Source organism: Vespula pensylvanica, chromosome 15 (assembly GCF_014466175.1).
Source record: "Vespula pensylvanica isolate Volc-1 chromosome 15, ASM1446617v1, whole genome shotgun sequence".
NCBI lineage: Eukaryota > Metazoa > Arthropoda > Insecta > Hymenoptera > Vespidae > Vespula > Vespula pensylvanica.
The window spans coordinates 368480-391945 of NC_057699.1; the positions used below are offsets into that span (position 1 = coordinate 368480).

At 29.6% G+C, this 23466-nt stretch overlaps 4 protein-coding genes and 1 long non-coding RNA gene across 12 annotated transcripts; 4 read left to right on the forward strand and 1 right to left on the reverse strand.

Annotated features, from left to right (window-relative positions):
- The first annotated feature begins 1828 nt into the window (after positions 1-1828).
- On the forward strand, positions 1829-6151 carry LOC122634488 (axin). Of its 3 annotated transcripts, none has more exons than XM_043823471.1 (7): positions 1829-1970; positions 2087-2894; positions 3313-3477; positions 3616-4283; positions 4426-4736; positions 4911-5209; positions 5402-6151. In XM_043823471.1, exons 1-7 carry the CDS (start codon positions 1886-1888, stop codon positions 5526-5528), a joined length of 2463 nt encoding a protein of 820 aa, XP_043679406.1. In that variant the 5' UTR covers positions 1829-1885; the 3' UTR covers positions 5529-6151. The 3 variants fall into 3 exon arrangements, with proteins under 3 accessions (XP_043679406.1, XP_043679407.1, XP_043679408.1); XM_043823472.1 differs by having other exon boundaries at positions 3616-4184; XM_043823473.1 differs by lacking the exon at positions 3313-3477.
- Positions 6152-9391: 3240 nt separating this feature from the next.
- Positions 9392-10275, forward strand: LOC122634512 (40S ribosomal protein S27). The gene is made up of 2 exons (XM_043823524.1): positions 9392-9538; positions 9958-10275. Exon 2 carries the CDS (start codon positions 9959-9961, stop codon positions 10214-10216), a length of 258 nt encoding a protein of 85 aa, XP_043679459.1. The 5' UTR covers positions 9392-9538; position 9958; the 3' UTR covers positions 10217-10275.
- Positions 10276-10426: 151 nt separating this feature from the next.
- LOC122634511 (AP-1 complex subunit beta-1) lies at positions 10427-16112 on the reverse strand. Of its 6 annotated transcripts, XM_043823520.1 has the most exons (13): positions 15974-16046; positions 15695-15733; positions 15459-15600; positions 15121-15291; positions 13851-13877; positions 13505-13750; positions 13143-13403; positions 12629-13051; positions 11851-12553; positions 11503-11767; positions 11079-11430; positions 10806-10997; positions 10427-10716 (listed from the first exon to the last, which is right to left on the reverse strand). In XM_043823520.1, the coding sequence occupies exons 3-13, from the start codon at positions 15564-15566 to the stop codon at positions 10642-10644; spliced, it is 2823 nt and encodes a 940-aa protein (XP_043679455.1). In that variant the 5' UTR covers positions 15567-15600; positions 15695-15733; positions 15974-16046; the 3' UTR covers positions 10427-10641. The 6 variants fall into 6 exon arrangements, with proteins under 6 accessions (XP_043679455.1, XP_043679453.1, XP_043679457.1 ...); XM_043823518.1 differs by lacking the exon at positions 15695-15733 and having other exon boundaries at positions 15974-16112; XM_043823522.1 differs by lacking the exon at positions 15695-15733 and having other exon boundaries at positions 15459-15596; positions 15974-16082.
- A 237-nt stretch (positions 16113-16349) lies between these two features.
- On the forward strand, positions 16350-17263 carry LOC122634495 (ragulator complex protein LAMTOR4 homolog). The gene is made up of 3 exons (XM_043823485.1): positions 16350-16445; positions 16530-16806; positions 16912-17263. The coding sequence occupies exons 2-3, from the start codon at positions 16735-16737 to the stop codon at positions 17149-17151; spliced, it is 312 nt and encodes a 103-aa protein (XP_043679420.1). The 5' UTR covers positions 16350-16445; positions 16530-16734; the 3' UTR covers positions 17152-17263.
- Positions 17264-21186: 3923 nt separating this feature from the next.
- LOC122634496 lies at positions 21187-23465 on the forward strand. Its single transcript, XR_006328402.1, has 2 exons — positions 21187-22924; positions 23208-23465. It is a non-coding gene; the product is annotated as an uncharacterized LOC122634496 (long non-coding RNA).
- The last annotated feature ends 1 nt before the right edge of the window (position 23466 follows it).

The following is a 23466-nucleotide window of genomic DNA, read 5'->3' on the forward strand; positions in this document are numbered from 1 at the left end:
TAGCGTCAGTCCTGGCCAGGACGCTACCATAGCTCAGTTTACTGCGAGCAGTGCTATCGATGGTATCGTATATTTGGAAGGATAGAACAAGCATTTGTATTAGACGACAATAACTTATAATAGATCTTATACGGAACTTATAACGGATCCTATTAAGCTTGTGTATATTTCAAGCTTACCTACAGAGGGTAGCCGTCAAAATGGTATGTAAGCTTTTCACCATCCCTTGACTCAGGTAAAAGTGCAGTGGAGTGAGATGATTCATTATGACAGCTTTTCATTTCATACTTCCTCTTTCATAGAACTTGAGTTTACATTTTTCCATTCATCATGGTTCACTGCTTTAAATGATAGAGAAACTAAAAAAAAATAAATAAATATAGCGGTCTGAAATTATACGTAGATATTCATCATATATTACTACATTGTTACTTTATACTAGTTATATAGTCAAAGTTTTCCTTACATTGGTTAATGTTATTATGCTTTTATTATAGTTATATACAATGATCAAAATTATAAGTTTATTAAGATTTTTAAGACATAATAAAAGCGCTTTATTTTTTTCATAATTTTATTTTATAAGGTATACTAAGTTTTCAAGATAAAATGTATTATATATTAGACCTAAAATTTAGTCTATAAGGAATCAAATTTCTATGGCTCTTCTTAACAAAAGGTTAGCCCTTAAGACCTTTTGTTCCTTTAGGTCTAGCTCGATACCCTTATAACTTTAGTAATAGTTTTCCAGTCTATTAGATCTTCATTCCATAAGTATAATAAACAGTTCCTTGATATATCATGATACTTCTGAGGTAGGTCCAGGTAATTCAATAGATTGCATTATAATTTTTGTCGATCAATACTACACAAAGATGGTGCGCAGTCCAATAGAGGGGTATACAGAGTGGTGGTTCTCGATGCGCAGACTGCTAGAAGGTAGACTATGGGCATATATATAGAGCTTTACTCCCATACTTCTTTAGGACAGAAAATCTTGGTGGGATATAGAATTCGTATGACTCACCACAGAGCTCAATCGATCCACTAACCACGGCCCAGGCTTTGGTTCTTTGTTTGAAAGTATTGAGATCTTATCGTTATTGAGAATATAAGTTATGAATTCTAAGATCCAAATGTGAGCAGTCACATTTGGTTCTATTTATATTATACAGAGTTGAAATGATGTACTATCTTCATCTCTTTTGTTTAATTTTTGATTAACAGCAATTATAAAATTTTTATTAATATAATTGACATAATTACTATTTATATACAATATGTTATTGTTCATATAAAAAAATAGCTTATATTTATAATATAATGCTTTCCAAATAAAAACAATTGAATCTTTTCTATGTCATTACAATAATGATTTTATTCATATTGTTCACCATAGCTGGATATATAAATCATATCTAATACTGCTCTATAATCCTCTTCTTATTTTTTATATTTATTTTTATATTTATCATTATTTACTTAGGTTGCATATTATATTCCATATTATATAACAAATTGATAGGATATATACTATTGCAGATTTCATGTTATAATATTAGTCACCATATAATTCTTTTTTCAATTTGTTAAAATTTTTACATTTATGATTTTCATTTAGTTTGCATATTAAATATTATATTGTGTAATAGATTACAGATTTCACATTAATACTAGTCACCTATAATTGTCTTTTCACTTCATTTGTATTTTTATATTCATTATTTTTCATTTAGTTTGTATATCATATGTCATGTCAATAGATCGGAGTAGTATATAGAATTACAGATTTCACATTACTATTATTTTTACAGATTTGGAATAATCATGTCCACTAAGAGACGCCGTGGGCCACAATTAAGCTTAGATAATAAAATAGTACGTGATGGCTACAACAGATAGGATGAGTGGATCTCGGCAAAACGAATCACGTTGCTTCAATGAAAACTCTCCAAGGCCACCAGTGCCTGGTAAGAGTTTAATAAATATATATATATTTTTTTTAATTCTACTTATGCCAAGAATGAACTTGGTAATATGTTTACATTAGTACAAATTATAAATTTAAATGAATTTATTAATATAGGAGAGGAAACAGGAGGCCATGTAAGTAGGTTCCGTCCACAGAGTCCAGCTCTGACCCCTAGACGTTCTTCTTTAGCAACACCAACAGCATTGGGCTCTTGCGATGCTTCTGCACCGTTGGGTTTTGAGCCAGAAGGTTGCTGCGGAACCACCACTATGGAGTGTGACTCGTCTCCTCCTTGTTTACGGTGGGCCAGAAACCTGCATTCCTTGCTGCAGGATTCGGTTGGTCTGGAACTGTTTAGAAAGTACCTGGATCAAGAAGGCAAACCACATGCGAATCCGCTTAATTTTTGGTTTGCCTGTGAAGGCCTCAAAGAACAAAGCGATCCAGATAGAATTAACCAGTTGGTTAAGCTTATTTACAGAAAATTTTTTCTCAAGTCTCAGCTAGCCATACCAGAAGATGTAAGAAAAGAGGCTAATCGTCGTGTAAAAGAAGGCAGAGTAGATGAGAAAGTTTTTGATGCTGTACAATTAGAAGTGGAACGTCTCATCAACGAGACTACGTATCCAAACTTCCTTCGATCAGAGATGTATCTTCAATATGTACAGTCTTGCCAAAATCCAGACTCTGGTGGATGCCCAAGCTCTGGTTCTAGTCGAGAAATGTCTGTTTCCTGTGGACCAAGCTTGCTACCTACTGTACACGAGGACAGTGAATTTGTTACCTCTGTGCACAGCTCGCATTCAGCGAGCGAGACGCCTGGAGAATTGAGAAGCGAGCTAAGGCTAACCAAAGATGTGTTGATAGCTACTCAACAGACTAGAGCAATGGATGTCCGGCCTAAGCCAGAAGCGTGTGCTGGGTAAATAAGTTAATGTATCATACTACATGAGTATTGGCTTTTATCTTGTAGCTTTGATGGTTCTTTACTTACAGTACCATAAAATAAACTTGTGTGAATGCTTGATTATTATTAATATATTTAAGCTTGTGTGGAATTTTTATTGAAGAATTAAGATCAATTTAATATTAAATATAACATATAACATAGAGTGTGTTTTAATCACGGATGATGTCTCAATTAAATTCACACAAAAATAAGTCTTGTATAAAACGCTATACCTTACATTGAATGTAAAGCACGTTCGCATTTTAATATCGTTTTACTTAAAATTTTCATTTATCATTTAATGTGTGAAAGTTATTTTTGGTTTCTGTTATTTAATTTCATTTATATTTTTTCTTTTCGTTTCGTTTGCTGTTTTTGCGTGGCGTTAAAGCATTTATTTGCAACATGGAGCTAGTCCGTATCATATGCTCGTACCCAGACTGCACACACAATATTCTTCCTACAACCCAGTGTCCAGACAAGATTCAGAACTCCAAAGCTTAAGCAGTGATGCACGAACCGAATCAGACAATATATCTATCACCGATTCATCTGTGTAAGTTTGTTACTTTATCTCGCATGCGAAAAAAGAAGAAAAAGAAAAAAGAAACGTATTAATTTTTCACATCTGTGTACGAAGCGCACGATAACGTTATAATAGTTATAAAATACCATGCGTTTATTATGTTCTCAGCGATGGAATGTCAATGGGCAGGCAACGTAGTAAAAAACAATATTCGAGACAATCTAGAGGAATGAAGGAATTAGCCAATTTAAATCGCGATCCAATGGCACATCATGTCATCATACCTCGAACACAACGGGTACCACGAGATCTCACGCAACCTTTGAAGCCAGAAGAGTTTGCGCAGGTTCTTATAGAAAGATTAGAAAGCGTCAAACGAGAGAGAGAAACACAAGAAAAACTTGATCGTCATTTACAAGAAAGCGAATTACTTAGTATAGATACTTCCACGGAAGCCTTACCTAGTAATAGTGCTCCTAAGGCACTTGCTGATGCTCTAAGAGAGAAATTATCGACGGACGAAGATAGCGATCAGGCGATTTTAGATCAGCACGTGTCGAGAGTTTGGTCGGATTTAACACCCTCCAGATCTCCTGGTCTTTTATCACCTAGAACACATTCACCTGAAAGAAGGCGTCCCATGCATAGTTACCCACGATCGTACAAACAAAGGAAAGAAAAGGACGTGTTTTCTACTTTCTCAGCAGACAGTGGGAATATTCACGATTTTCCAGAAGGTAGTGAGCTTGTTCATGAATTTGGTTACTTTCCTAAATCAAAATCCGTTCCATCCGATTATGCAGATTCCCTCCATAAACAGGATCTTTATCTTCAAGGTGTGTAACCGTTTTATTAACACGTCTGTCAAAAATTAACGATTCCTTTGTAATTGTAACATTTCTATATGTATCTAATCTCTCTACGTTTGTTTCTCTTACTTCATTCCGCTACATCAGAAATTATCTCGACATGTTGCAGCTCATGATCAAAGATTTAGAAGATTAGATATGACAAGAAGATCCTCTACAAAGAAATCAATGACAGAGTTAACGGACAGCGGTGTGAGCGTTGTAAGCGATGTTCCACCGTTGAATGTGTGCAAAGACACTCGTCTATTATCTTGGTTGAAGGAAACAGATAAGAAAGCGGATATCAAGCATAGCCGGCATGGCAAAAAATACGGATCTAGAAGTGGTTCCTTGGAACGAACAAGTAGGGAAAGTTGGGGTGTACCTGCTCAACCGTTTGTTGCCGATCCTGGAATGCCTCCCCTACCGCAACCACATACGGTACAGTATTCCAAAGTGTTATCGTGTTATTTCAAAGTAACAAAACTAATAAGCTAGTTGATCTTAAAGAAGCTTGTACTTTTGTCTTGTTTATAAAACATGATTTATTTTATACTTGTATATAAAACATATTTATATATATATATATATACACACACACATACATATAAACAGGCAACTCAGTTAGAAGAGGCACGAAGAAGGTTGTTAGCAGAGGAAGAAAGGGTACGCGGTTGTTGCAAACAACGACATGCAAGTACATCGAAACAAGCACATGATCCTACTGTACAGAGCCAGTGTTGCAATCAATCGAATCAATCTACGTTAAAAAAGACTAGACAAGATGCTGGAGATTTCACCACCGTTGTGTTCAGTTTCTGTGACGAGCAATTCCCTTATCGTACCAAAATTCCTGGTCGTAACGTCACGTTAAAACAGTTTAAGGAATACCTTCCAAAAAAGGGCAGTTATCGGTACGTACATTATAACCAATTAAAATTCGTATTGGATTTGTAAAGGGGGAGAAAAGAAAAGACAACAAATACTATTATGTAAAATTGAAATACATATCTCATACGAATAATAATGATGTAAAAATATTATATAATCGAGAAAAGGGACATATAAATTGAATTATTATTTATTTTTGCGTTATATTTTTTCAGATATTTCTTTAAAACCGAGTGCGAAGACTTAGACGTAAAAGTTATACAGGAAGAAATAACAGATGATTCTGAGATTCTGCCATTGTGGGAAGGCAAAGTGATGGCACAAGTTAAGACGCTTGAGTGATAGACTGATAAAGCATATGCTGAGCAAAGATTGTCTTAACCCATCGGCTTACCTAATCGTCAGATTGACGGGGTCACCTTCGTGTGCCTTGAATTAACCTAGTCGTAGATTTGAGGAATTTATTTGCGACGACAAGACCATGTTCAATGGTCTATATAAGCTACTATCACTATTTTTGCATTTAAGACTTCTTTATCTGCTGCTTCTTTAATTTAGAAATATTGTATATTATATAAAAATCAGTTTATGTACTGTAGAAAAAAAAAAAGAATAGAAACCGGCTTCCTATCTTGTCGCTTGATAGCCATTGTCTTATGGCTAAACAACGTCGATATTTTTTTTCTTATTGTTTTAATTTTTGATTCCTCTTTAAGCTTACGCCATATGCGTGTAGTTTGGACAGAGTGAGAGAGTGAGAGGGAAAGGGAGAGAGGAGAGAGTGAGAGGGAAAGAGAGAGAGTGAGAGTGGGAGTGAGAGTGAGAGAGAGGGAGAGAGAGAGAGAGATGTACCGTTCCCGAAATATATCTTTTCCTACTTCCAACGGCCTATAAAATTGTGTTCGCATAATTGTCATTGATATAAAGTATAGGTTTTCGATGAAAGAATTAGAAAAATAATTCATTATACATTCTATTATTATTATTCTCGCATCGTCGTCCGAATCTCTTTTCTCACTTTAATAGTAATTGTATCTATCTAAGAAGAAGGATATAATTTTACACGAATGAGCGTCTTCCACGTAATATTACTAATGACTTTCTTTTATGATAATGTTTTTTATTGCAAATTTAAAGAAATAAGAGAAACTTCCTAATTGCACGGCCTGTTATATACTTAATAATTTTACGCAAAAAAAAAAAAAAAAGAACAGCAAAATTATTTTTATTCTGCCTATTATCGACGTATATTATATATGATGTATTTATTGTATTAACGAAGGAGAGATTTTTCTTTTCTTTTTTCTTTTTCTTCTTTCTTTTTTAGAGTTTCAACGAGTTAAAATATTATGGCAATTACGTAATTTGACGTAAACTTATGTTGTATTTTTATTCAAGCACTTGTTTAATTCGAATCCCTTAGGGCCTTGCTGGTCTTCCTATATATATATATATATATATATATACATACGTACATACATTCATACATAATACATACATACACACACACATACATACATACATACATACATATATATGTATGTATGAATTTAAGTTGTATCAAAGTATTTCTTTTTTTTTAATTTTCTTATTTCTATGTGGAAAAAACACAGATTTGTTTTTATAATCATTTTCACGATTTCGTGAGGTACGTTATAAGTACTAAGTAAAATAAATGAATAATTATTATCTTTTAAAATGTATCAAATTTTTAAAAGTGATGGTAGCTAACATAAAGTTCTTGTTAAATGAATATATGTATACCGTGCTAATTTCAATGACTCGGCACCAGAGAACAACGAGGATGATTTTGTTGCGTTAACGATTGGATAAGCCGATGGATTAATCGTAGTACAATAACTATGGTAGTCATAAGTTAAGTGCCTTAATATATGTCATTAATCATGCTGTAATTTCAGAGGTTGGAATATAAAATTGTCTTAAGGGGAAACAGTAGTGCCTAATGTTTTCGAGTTGGATAGCTCATAAATGATACGAAATCATAATTTTTTATTCCTAACTTAATTTCGAATAAATTTCTTTTTTATCATGTGATCATAAAAAGAAAAAAAAAAGAGAGAGAGAGAAAATTTGAAAGCTGGCTTAGAAAAAGTTACATTTATATGTGGTATTTTTTCAAATTTTTTTTTTTTTTTTTTTTTTTCATTGAATTGTTGATTTCTATTGCTAATCAAAAGTCAATCATCACCGTTTTATTACTCATCAAACGTATATTATTTAATTCGTTATAATATACAGTGAAGGACTTAAATATACGTATATGTAGGAATACATACATTTTTACTATACGAATATTTAAGTCCCCACTGTCACACACAGATACACACACACACACATTAGGCTTGAATTTTCTCTTGATATATTCTATCATCCATACGAATCACATAGAAAATTTGAAATATTGTCTAATTGCGCTAAGTTAGGAGTGAAAAATTATGAAAAGAATCACGTGTTATGAAAAGATCATCGCATTTTGTCAAGTTAGTACGAAGGTTCTACCGCTAGTTAGCGCTTCCGTCGAGATCTTAAGCTCGAAATAAAAATTGAGAGGGCATTTTGAAAAACTCCGAGCATCACTTGTGATGCATCTCTTGAACGAATCATTTATAATAAAATCTATCGTGATTGTGAAAGACATTATATTCGTATTTATATACGAATCATAAGCGTTATTTGTATAAGTGAAATCATGGTAGGAACATTCATTGATTACAAAATACTTTTGTATTCTGCATTTTACTGTCCATTAATTAAAAGAGAAAAATGAAAAATGGCTTTTATAATTTGTAATTAATCTCTCGCCGATTTCAAGAAAAACAAAAAAAAAAAAAGAAAGGAAAAAAAAGGACAAGAAAAAAGTTGATTTTTGTAATTTATAACAAAGATTTCCTTGACCGCTATAAGCCAGAAAATGCTTCTTTCATTGGTAAATGGACGTGCGATCATTCCTTGATACTTATAATTATTAATGTTTACCGCAATTAAAATTCGCATGATAATTATACATATATATCATTCTGTCACACAATTAAATGATCAACCGGCCAAATGTCCGGCCGACCAATGTAATAATGTTTATAAATTGTCACCGCAGATACTTAAAAAAAAAAAAAAAAAGAAAAAAAAAAGAAAAAAAAAAAGAAAAAAATATCTTGCAAAAATGATGTCTATCGTATAAATAATAACCGATTTTACAACCGAAAGATCTGTATTTTGAAAGATAACATCGAATATTATAATATGTCGATCGTGCAAGTGGGGCAATTATCAATTTTATAAAATGTTCTTTGAACATACATGCGCGCGCTTTAGGGATATCAAAAGTTAAATCAATTTTTAATCAGCTGAAAAATATGATAATATAAAACAATATAAAAATACTCTTGGTAACGTATTAATAAAATAATTGATTGCTTTCCGGTATCCTTAACTGCTCTTGTAATTAAGGATTTTACAATTCGTAAATCGAATATGTCCAGTTTTTACCTGAACTTAGTAATCCAATTTGGAAGGTAATACATGTTGCAAATCTAATTTTTCAAATCAATCTTACATATCATGACAGTGTCTGTACATAATTGGGAGTATTTAATACTACAATAGTTACGTTTTCGACCTCAATACCATGCAAAAGGATAGGAAATAAATTATAATTTATGCAAATAATAGATAACTGAATTTGTTTATTATAACATACCGTCATATCATTCCAACTAATTTAACTAAAATCTAATATTTATAATTGAAAGATAAACAATCATAATGACACGATAAATAAATGAACTAAAAAAAGGAATAATAATTTTTTTTTTTTTTCAAATATTTCGAAATTAATCGTATATAATGGTATTATTTTTTATCCACTTGGATCGCATGTTACTTTTTATAAAGTATCTATAATATAGGTAAGTCTATCTAGTTATATTCTTTAAAGTAATAATTCATGCCATTTAGAATTTTAATATTCTTTTAATAAAATTCAATGTTAGATATAAAGACTATATATATATATATATATATAGAGAGAGAGAGAGAGAGAGAGAGAAAGAGAGAGAGCAACATACATACACACACACATACACACATATATACACATTTCGTTTAAGAATATATATACATAATTATTCTAATTGCATTACTATAATACTTTGTCTTGTATATGAATTCAATTTAAAATATTTTGCTTTTAACGATTGGCTGCAGTGATGCCTTTCTAGAGACTATTTACTCATAGCATGTTCACCGTTCCTTTCCAGTTCTTAACGCTGTACCGTAAGCACGTGGTTAAGAGTGTAATTATTGAATTTAAGGTGAATTATTAAACAAGACACGTAAGTATATGTATTATTTTATATGTAAAAACTTTAAATTACTGGAACGATTCGTAAAAATGAGTTTAAACAGATATATTTAGTATATAGATGTATGCTTGAACAGTAGTCTATAACATTCCATGCAGTTGTTTCTATAAATTCATGTTATAATTGCATTTAAGTTTTCTTTATATATCTGTTGATATTGTCATATTGTAACAGAACTAACGAAATAACGTTTCAAGTTTCATGTTTATAATATTGAATAAGTTTTTTAATGTTGAGCAATTTTGAGCAATATGTACACTCATACTATTATTAAAATAAAGTTGGTATTAAAACAAAGTTTACATGATCTATGTATACAAGTGATGACATATTTCTTTATTGTGACGTTTTTCAATTTGTTGATAACGTTAAATATTATTTTATTACAGAATGCCGTTGGCTCGTGATCTTTTACATCCAAGTCCTATTGAGGAAAAAAGAAAGCATAAATTAAAGAGACTTGTGCAAAAACCTAACAGCTATTTTATGGATGTAAAATGTCCAGGATGTTATGCCATCAAAACTATCTTTTCACATGCACAGAAACCTGTAGAGTGTGATGGTTGCCGTACGATTTTATGTACACCAACTGGTGGTAAAGCACGATTAACAGAGGGTTGCTCCTTTAGAAGGAAGGTTCAATGTTAATTTTATGTGACACAAACATCATTCTTTACATTCGATAAATAAATACAATTACACTGTAATGAGTATATATTTCTACCACAATGTTTGTACGTGTGTGCATATGTGTATTTATCTATGCTCCCTTTCTTTCATAATATTTTGCTCACGTCATCAATATTAAAATACTTTTGTAACGTTGTGCAAATAATTACTTAATGAATACACAGAATGTTATATGATCATTAATTTTTTTTATTTCTAATTATGTCAGAGATAATCTTAATAAATGTAGCAGCTTATAACAATTAAATATTAATTTACATCATGATTGATTATTGTATGCATTACATGTTCCATGTCATTTTTATAAATTGCTTAACAAGTATTCATTAACATTTTTACTATATTTTTCTGCAGTGTTAATGTTAACACATTTATTTAAACCCTTAAGAATGCAATATTGCATTGTATGCTTGAAATACTCCAGGTGCGACTTCGACGGATCGAGACTTGAGCGATAACTACAAATAATGTAAAATATAAGATTTAATAAATTGAAATTAAAACGTAAGTGGTATGCATGTAATGTAACGATTAAGTTGCATCATACCGTAACATCAGGATTGCCTGGCTGAATTTTTAATTCGTTTAGTACCCATACATTATTTGTTAATTTTAAAGATTGATAAAGCATATCTTGTCCTTCTACGTTTCTTTTGGCAATTGTGAAAACGTTGTTTTGTTGCATCTTTTGTACTACTTGATCAGCAGTCAACATTATACCGCTTAGTGTATACTGGACCTAACGATAGAATCAATCTTATTAATTGAAAAGCATAAATTGAAAAATAAAAGATTATGAAAGCAAGTTAATAGAAATAACCTCATTTTGCGCAGGAATATCTTTCCAAGTTGAAAGAAATACTCTTTTATCTAGTTGCCCATCTTCGGTAAAATATACATTCATAGGGACTAAGCATGCAAAATAAAATACATCGATATTATTCTTTATAGCAACTTGTAAATTATTTAAAGGTTCCATGCGTTGCACTGCTCCTGCTGTGGATAAAATTACATTGGTTTCAATGCTAGCTCCTGGACCTAAAGGGCTCGGTACTTGCAATGGTGCTGCTGGTGTTAAACCAAAACTATTTTTATTAAGCTGAATTGCAAATCCTCCCATAGGTTGCATCGCTTTATTTGTAAATGTCATATCCATGCTGATTTGACCATTCCTATTTTAAAATCAGATTGAAGTAAAATACTAATACAATAATCCATTTCACTACATATACCATAATACTTACTTCCTTGAAAATGTACCCCAGATATCAAAACCTTTACCCTTTTCTGCAGGTAGCCAATTAACTTTAGGTGGTATATAAGATGTAGGTCCTTGATTAAAACCGAAAATGTCTCCCAATAATCCTGTTGTACTCTGAGAAACGACTGGTGCCGCAGTACTTGTAGCTCCTTCATTACTACCTAAAATTCCATCTAAACCACCTCCTAAGAGATCTAAACCTAATCCCGATTGTGCAGCTGGTGCTGGAGGTACTATAGTTGGTCCACCTTGAAAAAGAAGCATTCATATAGCTTATATTTTCGTACGCGCAATATTATTACACAACCTCTTTAAAAAATAATATATTCACCAATGTCCATACTGAGAAGATCACCTATCAATGAGTCCTGTGCAAGTATAACTTGAGCGTGAGGCTGAGAAGTAGTAGTAGTAGTAGTAGTACGTTGTCCTGAATCCTCATTTGAATTACTTCTAGCAGGTAAAGATTTTCTAGCTCCAGCTGCTCTACCTTCTACAAATGCAGTTGGTGGTTTGTGATACACAGACGCTAAACTAGAAATGTGGCAGATCAGTTCATCTAGCAATGTTGGTTCCAATAAATCTGTCTCTTCTGAAATAAGAGGTTTCTCAGCTAGTACAACTTCTTTAGCTGCTGCTGGATCAGTGCTGAGCAACCGCCAATATATAAATCCACGATCTCTCAAATCTGGATTATCTGAATCTTGTGTTGCTAAACTTAGTACTTGCTGTACTAATTCTTGAGTATCTGTAGGTCTTTTCAAAAATAGTTTTACAATAGCTGTTAATAATTGTAATTGCACTTGTGTATTTTCATCATGGAAACCTTCCAGAAAACTTTCCAACAATTCATCCGCATTATCAATACGTTCCGCATACTCTCCAATTATCCAAATCATAGAAGCACGTGCTTCTGGTTCATCAAGAGTATCTAAATTTTCACAGAGTGTTGAAATTATGCTTTCATATTTATTTGGATATTTACGGAAAATATCCTTAATAACGACAATGGCTTCTTGAACTACATAATTAACCTAATAAAAATCAAGAAACATATACTATATTCCATGTTAACTATAAAAAGTTATGATTCTATTTAGCGTGTATACCTTTGTTTGAATTAAGTCTAGTAATGTAGAAACACATCGTTCTGCAGAAGGTTCAACTTTTATAGCACAACGTCCAATGGCCCTAACAGCTTTCCTAACAAAATCTACATCAACTTCTGTAGCATATTCTTTTAGTTCAGATAAAACCTGGGCAATATTGGCTTGTGATGCTAAACGTATCATAATATCCAATTTTTCAAGTTTAACATAAATTGGATCATTATATTTAACAAAGAAAACTTTCATTTCATGCTTCAATATATCTGGCCTTTTTTGTACAATAAGATTTATATTTCTCAGTGCAACATATTGAACCTCGGGTTCAGAACTGAGCAATGTAACGAGAGGCGGAGCCAGCTTTTTTGTAAGGGTACCAACGAAATCAGATTCTGATTGAAGCATTTCCATCAGTTTCATAAGAACCTGAGTTTAAGTGTAATATTAATCGTTGTAATTTGATATAAATAAAATTTAATGATTCTCTGTTTGTTAGAAAATGCAACAAGTATTCTACCTTAACAGCAGAGAGAACAACTGCAGCATTTGCATGTGCTAAGCGTGGAGTAATACGTTCACAGATACTTTGAGCTTCACGATCATCCTTTGGTGAATAATTCGCCAGTGAATCTAATATAAAAACTTGACCCCATTCTGTACATTCATTAAGAGCTGTGAGAAGTTTGTTGATAGTTTGAGCATTCATTTCAACTAAAGGTTGTCCGCTAGGACTAGCTTCATTAATTTCTGACAATGCAGCTACTGCATTAGCAACAACCTAAGAATAAATGAAAGGAGCATACAGAAATATATATAAATTCATTAAACACGTTCCTGTTAATCACACTTCTTCTGCTAAATCAGAATGAACCTACATACCATAGGATTGCTATCAGATAGAAGATCTTTTAATTGATCCAAAAATCCTTGATCCTCAACTAAAGCAGCATTAATGTCGTAAAGCTTGGCAACGCATACAGCGGCCGTTTTACGAACATATGGATCCTCGTCCTTCAGACATTTCCTCAATGGCTCACAGAGGTATTCAGTAATCTTGTCAACACGTATGCACCCCATTGTACGAACTGCTAATGCTCGAATCAGTGGATTTGGATCCTCACAGTCCTGCGCAAAAATCGGGCAAGCCAGGGATTCAAGTCTAGTCACAGCAGTGGCTATCTATCTCAGCCCATGAATTTTAACAAAGTAGAAATTGGTATGGTACCTTTGTCATCGGAGATGTCGCTAGCTCCTTTTGCGTGTCAGAACGAAAAAGGTCAAATTGGTCACCGTCACCATTTTTATTAATAGTTAAATATTATACTTATGAACCATGTAATATAATGTTATACAGAACTGATCATTTTTTAAAGAGCACGAGATATTTTAAGGCTTTACTGTACAAATGTTCTTTATTTTGAGTTGAAATATCAAAGTTAAGATAAGATAAGTCGACATTAATTTTGTATTCATGCGCGCGAAAGAATACTTAAATATTATTAAGAATCTGTTGAACATTAAAGGATGTACATAAATATTCCATATTAACTGTGTTATAAAATATTATTTTCAACATCAATTACATTTATTAATGACATATACATCCTGAAAGGAGTGAAATAATTTTCGTGCAATTAGCAGATCTATTCATTGTATCAGGCATCAATTTATAATGCAATAATACATATAAAATGACATTTAAAGAATTGGATGAATCATGCTGTTTACATTGTAGGCATTATATAAGAGAATCCATCTTTCTACCATTGATATTGTATTAGATGGCAGTTAAACTAAAGGCCAATTATATTCTTATTGCAAATATACAGCTGTGACACAATTACACAATATGCTACAAGCTGTTTAATTGCAAAATATATTGTGTAAATATGAGAAAATTCCATGCTTAATTTTGGAAAAGTAATTGTACTGGTGCATTAGTATTAAAAAACTAACATTAATCCAGATCCTTTAAAACCCTTTGATGAATAAATTTTGTTAAATATCATAATTATTATATAGAAACATTCCTGCTATATTCATATGCTTGATCGAAAATAGATTCTGGAATTTGGTGATACGCAATAACAATTAGTAGGTTTTAATTGTACGTAATTGTAATGTCTACTCCTTTTAAGAATATTCATAATATTTGTATCAGCCAAACTCCAGGCTCGTGCCCTTTGAAAAATAAGCAATTCAGAAAGTACGAAAGGAGAAGTACATTCCGTCCCATAACGCAGACAGCTCTGTACAAACTGGTGTAATTTGCAAAGCACAGTCTGTACATAGTATGAGGCAGGCTGCAAAAGGAATTATAGTTGTTTTTGATACAATTTATTCTCATTAAGAGAATCTCTCTTTAAAAAATATTTTCAGCTTGCCTCTTTGCAGACAGAGACTCTCAACATCATCCAAGTGTCAATAAGTTATTTAAAGGATGAAGGTGCATTAATAAAATTTAGTAAATCAATGAGTTTCTAACGCTACATTACCTTAACGAATGTGTTGACAGCCATGATGGCCATATCTGGTTGACTTTTAGCATAATTCATGAGATACAAATAAACCAATTTCTTTAATTCCAAATTATCCGTCTGCATACAGTTAACAACATCGGGAAATAGCGCGGATACATCTTTGCCTACTGTCATGGATGCAATCACCTAACAAATTAGATTACTCTTGTATATAAGTTTATTATGGCAGCTTAATTTAATGTTTTAACAATATTTTTATTAAATAATTAAGCTTTTCCCACGAATGAAAGTTTTGAAAAGATATCATGCTGGATAATGATATAATTAAGAATAAAAAATTTCAAGTTACAAACCTTTTTAACAGCTTCCTTTTTCTTTTCTTTCTTATCATTGTTCAATTCTGACTTAAGTTCAAATATTTCACCTTTTTTTGTAGTAGTAAAATATTTTGAGTCTGTCATCTTGATTTTCAGAAAGGTATTTATTAAGATCTACCTTCGAAAACGAAAAATCGATATTAAATACTATTAGAGGATTCTTATGTTATATAGTGGAAAATTAAATAAGGACTCAATATAGCAAACCATACTTGGATCAATGTTTAAGGCCTATGGTGTCTTCTTACTAACTTTGAATAAAATTCAAAATTCTTTTAAACTTATGTATGTATATAACATTGATAGCGAAAGTTTGCAGCAAAGCTAACGAAATTTATTTTACGTGCATAAAAGTAGAGGGAAAAAAATATAATAAATTTCTTAAAAATCAATATATCTATGACAATAATCAAATTTTTTATACAAAGAGAAATGATGTCAAATTATATACATAATATTTTATTTTTAAAATAATCTACAAAAATTGATACCTTTTACTAATATTCAAATTATTTGAGAATCGAAGCAAAAAGCTTGTCAATTGTCAATTGAAGGCGATACGCCTTCTTTACCCCACTTCCACATAGACTGACGTTTAGTTACTTATCGACAAAATATCGATACTTATCGATAAAACATCGATACTTATTGATACGCACTTCTTTCGATTCTCGAAAATCGATAATAATATAGTTCCAAAACTAAGTTTTATTATTTTAATCATCCAATACGGTCTTGTTTTATTAATAATAATTTAAATTAGCATTAATATATATGAATTTGAAGTATGATATATTTTCAAAGATTTTTAAGCTATCTTGCAAAGTATCTTTTGCAATAAAAAATCTCAATTTTCAAATTGAATATTTTTAACACATTTTGTCGTATGTATCTCGTGGCTATATTCATGTATCTCTTCTATTCGTTGATACTTTCTTTTTTCTTCGTGCAATAAAGGAAACAGTATGTACCATAACAAAATGCTATCCTACCAATCATATTGCTTGTCTCACATTGCATGAATTCCTTCATTATTTTTCGTTATAGCGAGTATTGTTAGTGAAACGTTGAGAGTTTTTACATAAGATTGTGCAAACGTATCATGTCCACCTAATAAAAAAAGAAGAAGCATTGGTAATAACTGTAAATAGCCATAAATACATAGCTACGTTGGAAATACAGAAGTATGCGCCTATTATAAATCATAAATAATTAGTGTTAATAATTGTTAAAAGAAGAACACTGAATAAAAATGTTATCTATTGAAAGAATCCCTGATCAAATTGGGTATTTAGTATTAACAGAGGATGGAGCAGTAATATCGGTAGTACTTTCATAATTACATTTGACATTGAAACGTCAGTATACGTATGTATTATTATAAAATAATGTACTTATTTAAAGAACATATTTCTTTGTCAAATTTCAGTCTGGTGGCGATCTAGAGAATGATGAAAGAATTGCTAGTGTTATTGTGGGTTTAGTGATGTTGACAAATAAAATAGACCCGAAAGCGTTTCCCATGGGTGAAGGTTTTGAAAAAATATCAATTACATATCCAGATCACTGTTATATTATTTGTCTCTCGAACAAAAAGATATACGTAGTAAAGAAAAAATTATCATTGCCAGAAAAAAGTATTGAACCACAACAGTTTATTGATATTTAAATGTGTATGTGCGCGTGTATGTGTATGGTGAGTGTTAATCATTCGCAGTCAGTCATTTCTTCAATTTTCTTAAACTGAAAACAAGTTAAAATAAAGAAATTTTTAAATTGGTCATAGCAGATTTCTATTATTAAAACAAGAATAAAAATTATAAAAATTATTTTTAAATATCTGGCTTGTAAGAAATTCTTTGAAAGTTCTTTGAAATTAAAAAAATTTTTCTGTTATAAATCTTTATAAAAAATATATTCAATTTATAGACATGAAAAAATGAAAAAATATATTTTAAAATTCCTACTCTAGGATTATATGAATGTATTGAATATAGTTTTGCTTATATGCTTTTATAATATAGAATAAACTACTTGTTATTATTCATTATTTTTATTTAATTCATTACATGTATTTTGACAAAAATCAGAAAAATATGGAAAAATAAAATTTAATACTTGTATGATAAATCTGGAAATAATGACCTTTACGTAAAGGAATTATACTAGATTTGCATATGAAGGACATGTTAATACATTTTTCATGACTATTGCGGATTCTACATTTTTGTAAGTACTTTTTTATTCTTAAACTTTTGATTTTTTCTAAATAACGTTTTTATGTCATCTAAAAGTTTGAGGAACTCTGTTCGTTTAATTAGATTCTTTTTTAAAATAATAATATGAAAGATATTGATCAAAATCAACACCTTTTATTATATGTCGATTGTATCTTGCTATGAACTTGGACTTACAAATTATTTTTTTTGTTTTTCTATTCATTTTATCGGTCTTTACAATATCTGTTTATTACTGTAGATTTCTTAACAATCTAAAATGTTGTATGTCGTGGATACTATTCAAACTTCCTTTATATTCTTCCATTTAAGAGTTCTTTCATCTTACCTTTTTGTTGAAAATCAAATTCACCTATTTTTAATTTTAAAGTATTTACTTCCTTTAGAAAACTTTTATCTTTTCTTATTGTACCATAAATCCAAATCTTTTTAGTCAATAAATTTTCATTTATTATAATACTATGGCAATAATTGTCTATATAGACATAGTAAGTTATATATGAGTTAACATTTTAATTTAAAATAGTTGAAATATTTTCTAAATCATCATCTAAACTTTAAATATAGTTTAAGATTATAAATATATCCATTATTTGCCTTACACAACATTTTTGATAGAATTCCGTATTTTTTAGTTTCATTCGAATTATAAAACTAAAAAAAAGTAGTCTATGATATGGAATTATGAATTCATTCAAGGAAAGTTCTTATTCAAAACATAGTGTTGAACTTATTTCAAAAATAATTTACTACGAGTTTAATTTTACATAGTTTATTTGAATTTTGTGTAATTTTTATATTATTGCACAAAATCTATTTCATGTCATTATTTTTGAGAAGAAGCAGATTTATTGACAAATAATTTCGTTTTTCTATACTTGTCCTATTAAAATATATATTATATTAAATTGATTTAAATTATTTATATATATTTATCTTAAAATATATATTAGAAATTTTAATCTCTGTAACACTACTTTTTGTAGATCTATTTTTTTATTTATTTTGATTATTATTATATCTAGGATACATACGAACATAATACTTATTAGTTTTATTTGCTATTATCTTTATCAAATCAATTCCACTTATATTATGAGGATCATTTGGAAATACCTTGATACTAAAAAAAACTTAAATTTCTTTTTGAATCATATTTTTTCTACCTGATGTTATGAGTATTGTTTTGTTCTTGCATTTATCTTATTATCATTAGAAGCTCCATTGGATTCATCTTCGATATTAGAAAATTTATCAGAATCTATTTCTTTTATTACATTACTATTTCATACTTTCATAATAACGATATATTATTATTAGCATTAAAGTATAAAGAAGCGTTAAAATATCAAAGTACAATGTATTACATTATTTGCATTAAATTATTGATCAATTTTTAAATTATTATAAAGGACGTTAATTCTTTTCAATATTACAAAATTGAACTTAGTATCATGATATTAAAATCAATATTAAAAAATTTTTGAGCTTAATATTATTTGAATTTTTTATTATATATAACTCAGCTGTAATTAGAAATAGATTCAGAAATAACTTACACTGCCGATAAAAAGTATGTAAACACTTACTAATTTCAGGAAATTTGTGAAATATAATTTATATTGTTATTGTTTATCAAAATTTTTTTATAAATCCTATTATAAACATATATCTAATATGTTATAATAATATTAAATTGCAAAATTTAATTATTCCTTTTGTTTAAATGAATAAAAATTTTTCTAATAGTTCATTATATTCTGCATTATATTCTGTTGCATGTGGACGGTTTACAAGGCTTCGTTATTCTATTTTCTTCGATCTTTGTGTTTATTTTCCTCGAACTGTGTTTCGTGATATGGTTCATCATTTTAAACATAATTAATATAAGACATAGTAATAATCCAGCATGCAGAATTCTTAAATAAAATCTTAGCGTCCGCTTTGTACTTCTATCGATTGTATTATAGTTCGATTTGAGTACTTGGAAAAGCACGATGGATACGAAAAAAGCGAATTAAAGCTATTCATAACCTTTCGTTTGTAACGTGCGCGACTTCAGCGACATGTACGTACAAAATATGAACTACGAAACGAGCAAGGAACACTATCCCCACCATACGTCTATCGTATCGGTGTATAAGCTTGCTATTCCCTTCTCACACGTTCATAACAATTGATTTTGTGTAGATAGAGTAAATAATGTAGTAGTTGTGAATTCAATTTTTCAGCTCTCCTATATATATCTTGTTGAACGTAACTCATATTTCCTTGATAGTCGTACTCTACAATGATCCTAGATATGACATCGGTACGTATTTGTTTCACGATAAATGCTTTGAAAATAATAAATATAATTGTCACATATATAAGAAGTAATGTATAAATTTACGACAAAAATAAGATTTTGTCGAATATTTTCTTAAAAATAATTAATGAATGCTTATATATTATATTATTTTAATATAAATTAAAAAGAGTTCTTTTCTACTGTATTTATAAGGTAAAACTCCCAATGCTTTTTCTTTTACATGTTCTCCTTTATACTGTTTCAAGTACTACTACTGATATCAATAACAATAATATAATATAATATAATATAATATAATATAATATAATATAATATAATATAATATAATATAATGTAATGTAATATGATATAATATAATATAATAATAATAATAATAATAATAATAATAATAATAATAATAATAATAACGTACTTAAATATAATTGATATATATTAAACAGTATAAAAACAAATGTATTACAATCCTAAGATAGTAAGATAAAGAGAAACAATAACGTACGAAAACAAAAGGACGTTCGTATTTATTATCATAGTGATATGTATATAAGGACGTATTTATCGATGGGCGGTCATGTATTGAAATTATCAAGGATACGATTTGTTGAGAATCGTGCGATAAACTATGATATAAAATGAGATATTTTTCTTTTTCTTTTTTTTTTTATTATCATAAATTATCATTATCATATGTTTCATGATGTACATAATATAAGTATATTTTTGTATTTCTTCTTATTATTTTTCTTATTATTATAATTATTATATTACATATTATAGTAATAGTAATAGTAATAATAATAATAATAATAATAATAATAAAAACATAAAGAGAGAAAAGCAATCTTATAGTATAAACGAACTCTTGTTTTGATGTTTTGATTTGAACTAATTATTAATTTTGAAAATATAATTAATAAATGTATACACTTTATAAGCATTTGTCATCAAACAAAATTATACTGTTATGTTCTATCTGATACAGGTCATTGCAAAATTCATATCAATCATCAGTGAAGGAAATAAATATAAAAGATTAGATAGTAATATCTAATTATATTATTAAGTAAGGAAAAAAAGAATAAATTAATTTATTATTTTCGTTTACCTCAATACAATAAAATTAAAATTAAAAAAAAAAAAAGGAGAGAAAGAGAGAGAGAAAAACATTGGAATCATTTAGTCTAGGATCTACGATTTTTGAATTACGAATGTAGATGTTTGCTATACATTACTTACATACATTACTTATTAAATGTTTATCTTTTTAATCTATAAAATCTAAAGGAATTACAAATTGTTCAAAAATTGAACAATATTGTAGAAATTCACATCCATTGACATAAACGATTGGACATGTATTTCCTTATTTTTGCCATAAAATTGTCTGTCCAAAGCTCATTAAAATGACCGAGTGAGTTACTCTAACAAGTATCGTGAAACGCATTTCTTTGCGTTTGGAAACGTTCAGAAAATCTGAACATCAGCTATCTATGCATCAAATGAACAGGCAATCACTACTTCACGAAAACAATATATACATCCAAGCGTATATATGAAAATCAGTGTAAAGTACGAGCTTCTCTTTTGCCGCAAATTTTGAAGAGTGCTACAGTACTAAATCTTTTTTTCGTGAAAAATGTTGAAAACAGCATTTACGCCAGCGATGAGAATAGACGTAATTCTTAACCGATTTTGATGACCAAGGTCTCATTTTAAAGGCGAAGGTTTAATTTTAAATCGGTTTCACTTTCCGAATTTTTGAAAAATTTTATATTTATAAATAAACTATTCCCGAAAAAATACCATTTTTTAACACGATTTTCAGAAGAAATGAAGAAAATAAAGGAATCAAGAAAATGAAGATTTTTCAAAAATTCAAAAAGTAGGATTGGTAGATTAAACTTTCGTCTTTAAAATGAGACCTTATTCATTAAAATCGGTTAAGAATTACGTCTGTTCTCATCGCTGGCGTAAACCATTATAAAGCTAGCTAGGGGTGATGAACAGCCTATAGAAATGCGGTCATATAAATCATGCTATTATTCAAAGAAGGATATTTCATAAGAGAAATTGTAGAAAAGTAGTAGTTTTAAAGTTTTGCGTAAGCTACTGTGTTCAAAAATACGTTGCTGCGGAAGATTGTTTATCCAAAAAAAGATTTGGAAAGACGAGAAAAACGACCCAGACGGAAGATCAACACGTTGTAATTATCAGTAAGAAAAATAGAAAAAATACAGAGATAACTGAAGCAAAAGTTAATACGTCCAAAAATATGACGATTTTGGTATCAACAGTTAAAAAGACATCTTAAAGAGGATGACCTTTGTGTCGCGGTAAAGAAACCATTTTTGAGGGAACAAAATAAAAAGAAAAGACTTCAGTGAGCCATGTATCATAAAAATTGAATATTGGAAAAGTTATGAAAGGTATTGTGGACCGATGAATTTATGTTTGAAATGTTGGGTCTAAGCGGCTTGTTTTTGTTCGTTGGTAAATGCATGAAAAATTAAATAACGATGGTCTGTTACTCATTATTAAATAAAATGGCCCTTCTTTTATGATATGAGAATGCTTTAGCAATAATTTGATCGGAGATTTAATAAAAATTAAGGGTATTCTAAAGAAAAAAACTTATTTAAAGATTTTAATTTTTAAAAGAGAGGCAATTTCATTTGAACAATGCCTAATTTGTAATCATTTTATATTTATGCAGACAACGACTCAAAATATAAAGCTATAATATATATGAACTATTTAAAAGAATTAGAAAGATTCTAATTTAAAAATAATGGATTGGCCATTCCAATCTCCTGATTTGAACCCCATTGAAAAACTGTGAGATCACTTGGCGGACAGGTTAGAAAATGGAATCTTTGGAATTTTTGGGAAATTTTGTAAGCCGAATGAATTAATATCGAAAGTGAAATATTGGAAAATCTAATAGTCAGAATGCCGTAACTCGTAAACGCGATTATAAAAACACGCGATGAAAATATAAACAAAAAATAAATATAATTATTTTTTTATTAATTTTAACGAATTTTTAGTAATATTTTTTATTAATATTGATGAGATTAATATTACTGAATTATTATTAAGATATTTTTTCTAACATTGTAAAAAATAGTATATATAAAAATGAATCAAATTTACCAAAGATTTTATAACTTTTTTCAGGATAAAGATGGTGAGATTTTATGAGAATAAAGTGCCCACATACTTATGAGCAGTAGTGTACATAAATTCCCATCAATGGTAATTAAAAATAATATGAGAAAGAATGTAAAATTTACATCAATGGTTGCAAATGTATTAAGCATTTATATTTTTCTTCTTTACAAAATATTAAAAAATATATGATATTAAAAAATATTTTTATATTTATAATTATTATGTATAATTCATATTTATGTATAATATATAATTATATTTATAT

Coding starts and splice junctions, on each gene's coding strand:
- LOC122634488 (XM_043823471.1), top strand. CDS start 1,886: ATGGCTACAACAGATAGGATGAGTGGATCTCGGCAAAACGAATCACGT. Junction 1,971..2,086: donor TCCAAGGCCACCAGTGCCTG/GTAAGAGTTTAA, acceptor TTATTAATATAG/GAGAGGAAACAGGAGGCCAT. Junction 5,210..5,401: donor CCAAAAAAGGGCAGTTATCG/GTACGTACATTA, acceptor ATATTTTTTCAG/ATATTTCTTTAAAACCGAGT.
- LOC122634512 (XM_043823524.1), top strand. CDS start 9,959: ATGCCGTTGGCTCGTGATCTTTTACATCCAAGTCCTATTGAGGAAAAA.
- LOC122634511 (XM_043823518.1), bottom strand. CDS start 15,566: ATGACAGACTCAAAATATTTTACTACTACAAAAAAAGGTGAAATATTT. Junction 13,878..15,120: donor CTGTCAACACATTCGTTAAG/GTAATGTAGCGT, acceptor GACACGCAAAAG/GAGCTAGCGACATCTCCGAT. Junction 10,717..10,805: donor CAGGCAATCCTGATGTTACG/GTATGATGCAAC, acceptor CATTATTTGTAG/TTATCGCTCAAGTCTCGATC.
- LOC122634495 (XM_043823485.1), top strand. CDS start 16,735: ATGTTATCTATTGAAAGAATCCCTGATCAAATTGGGTATTTAGTATTA. Junction 16,807..16,911: donor AGGATGGAGCAGTAATATCG/GTAGTACTTTCA, acceptor GTCAAATTTCAG/TCTGGTGGCGATCTAGAGAA.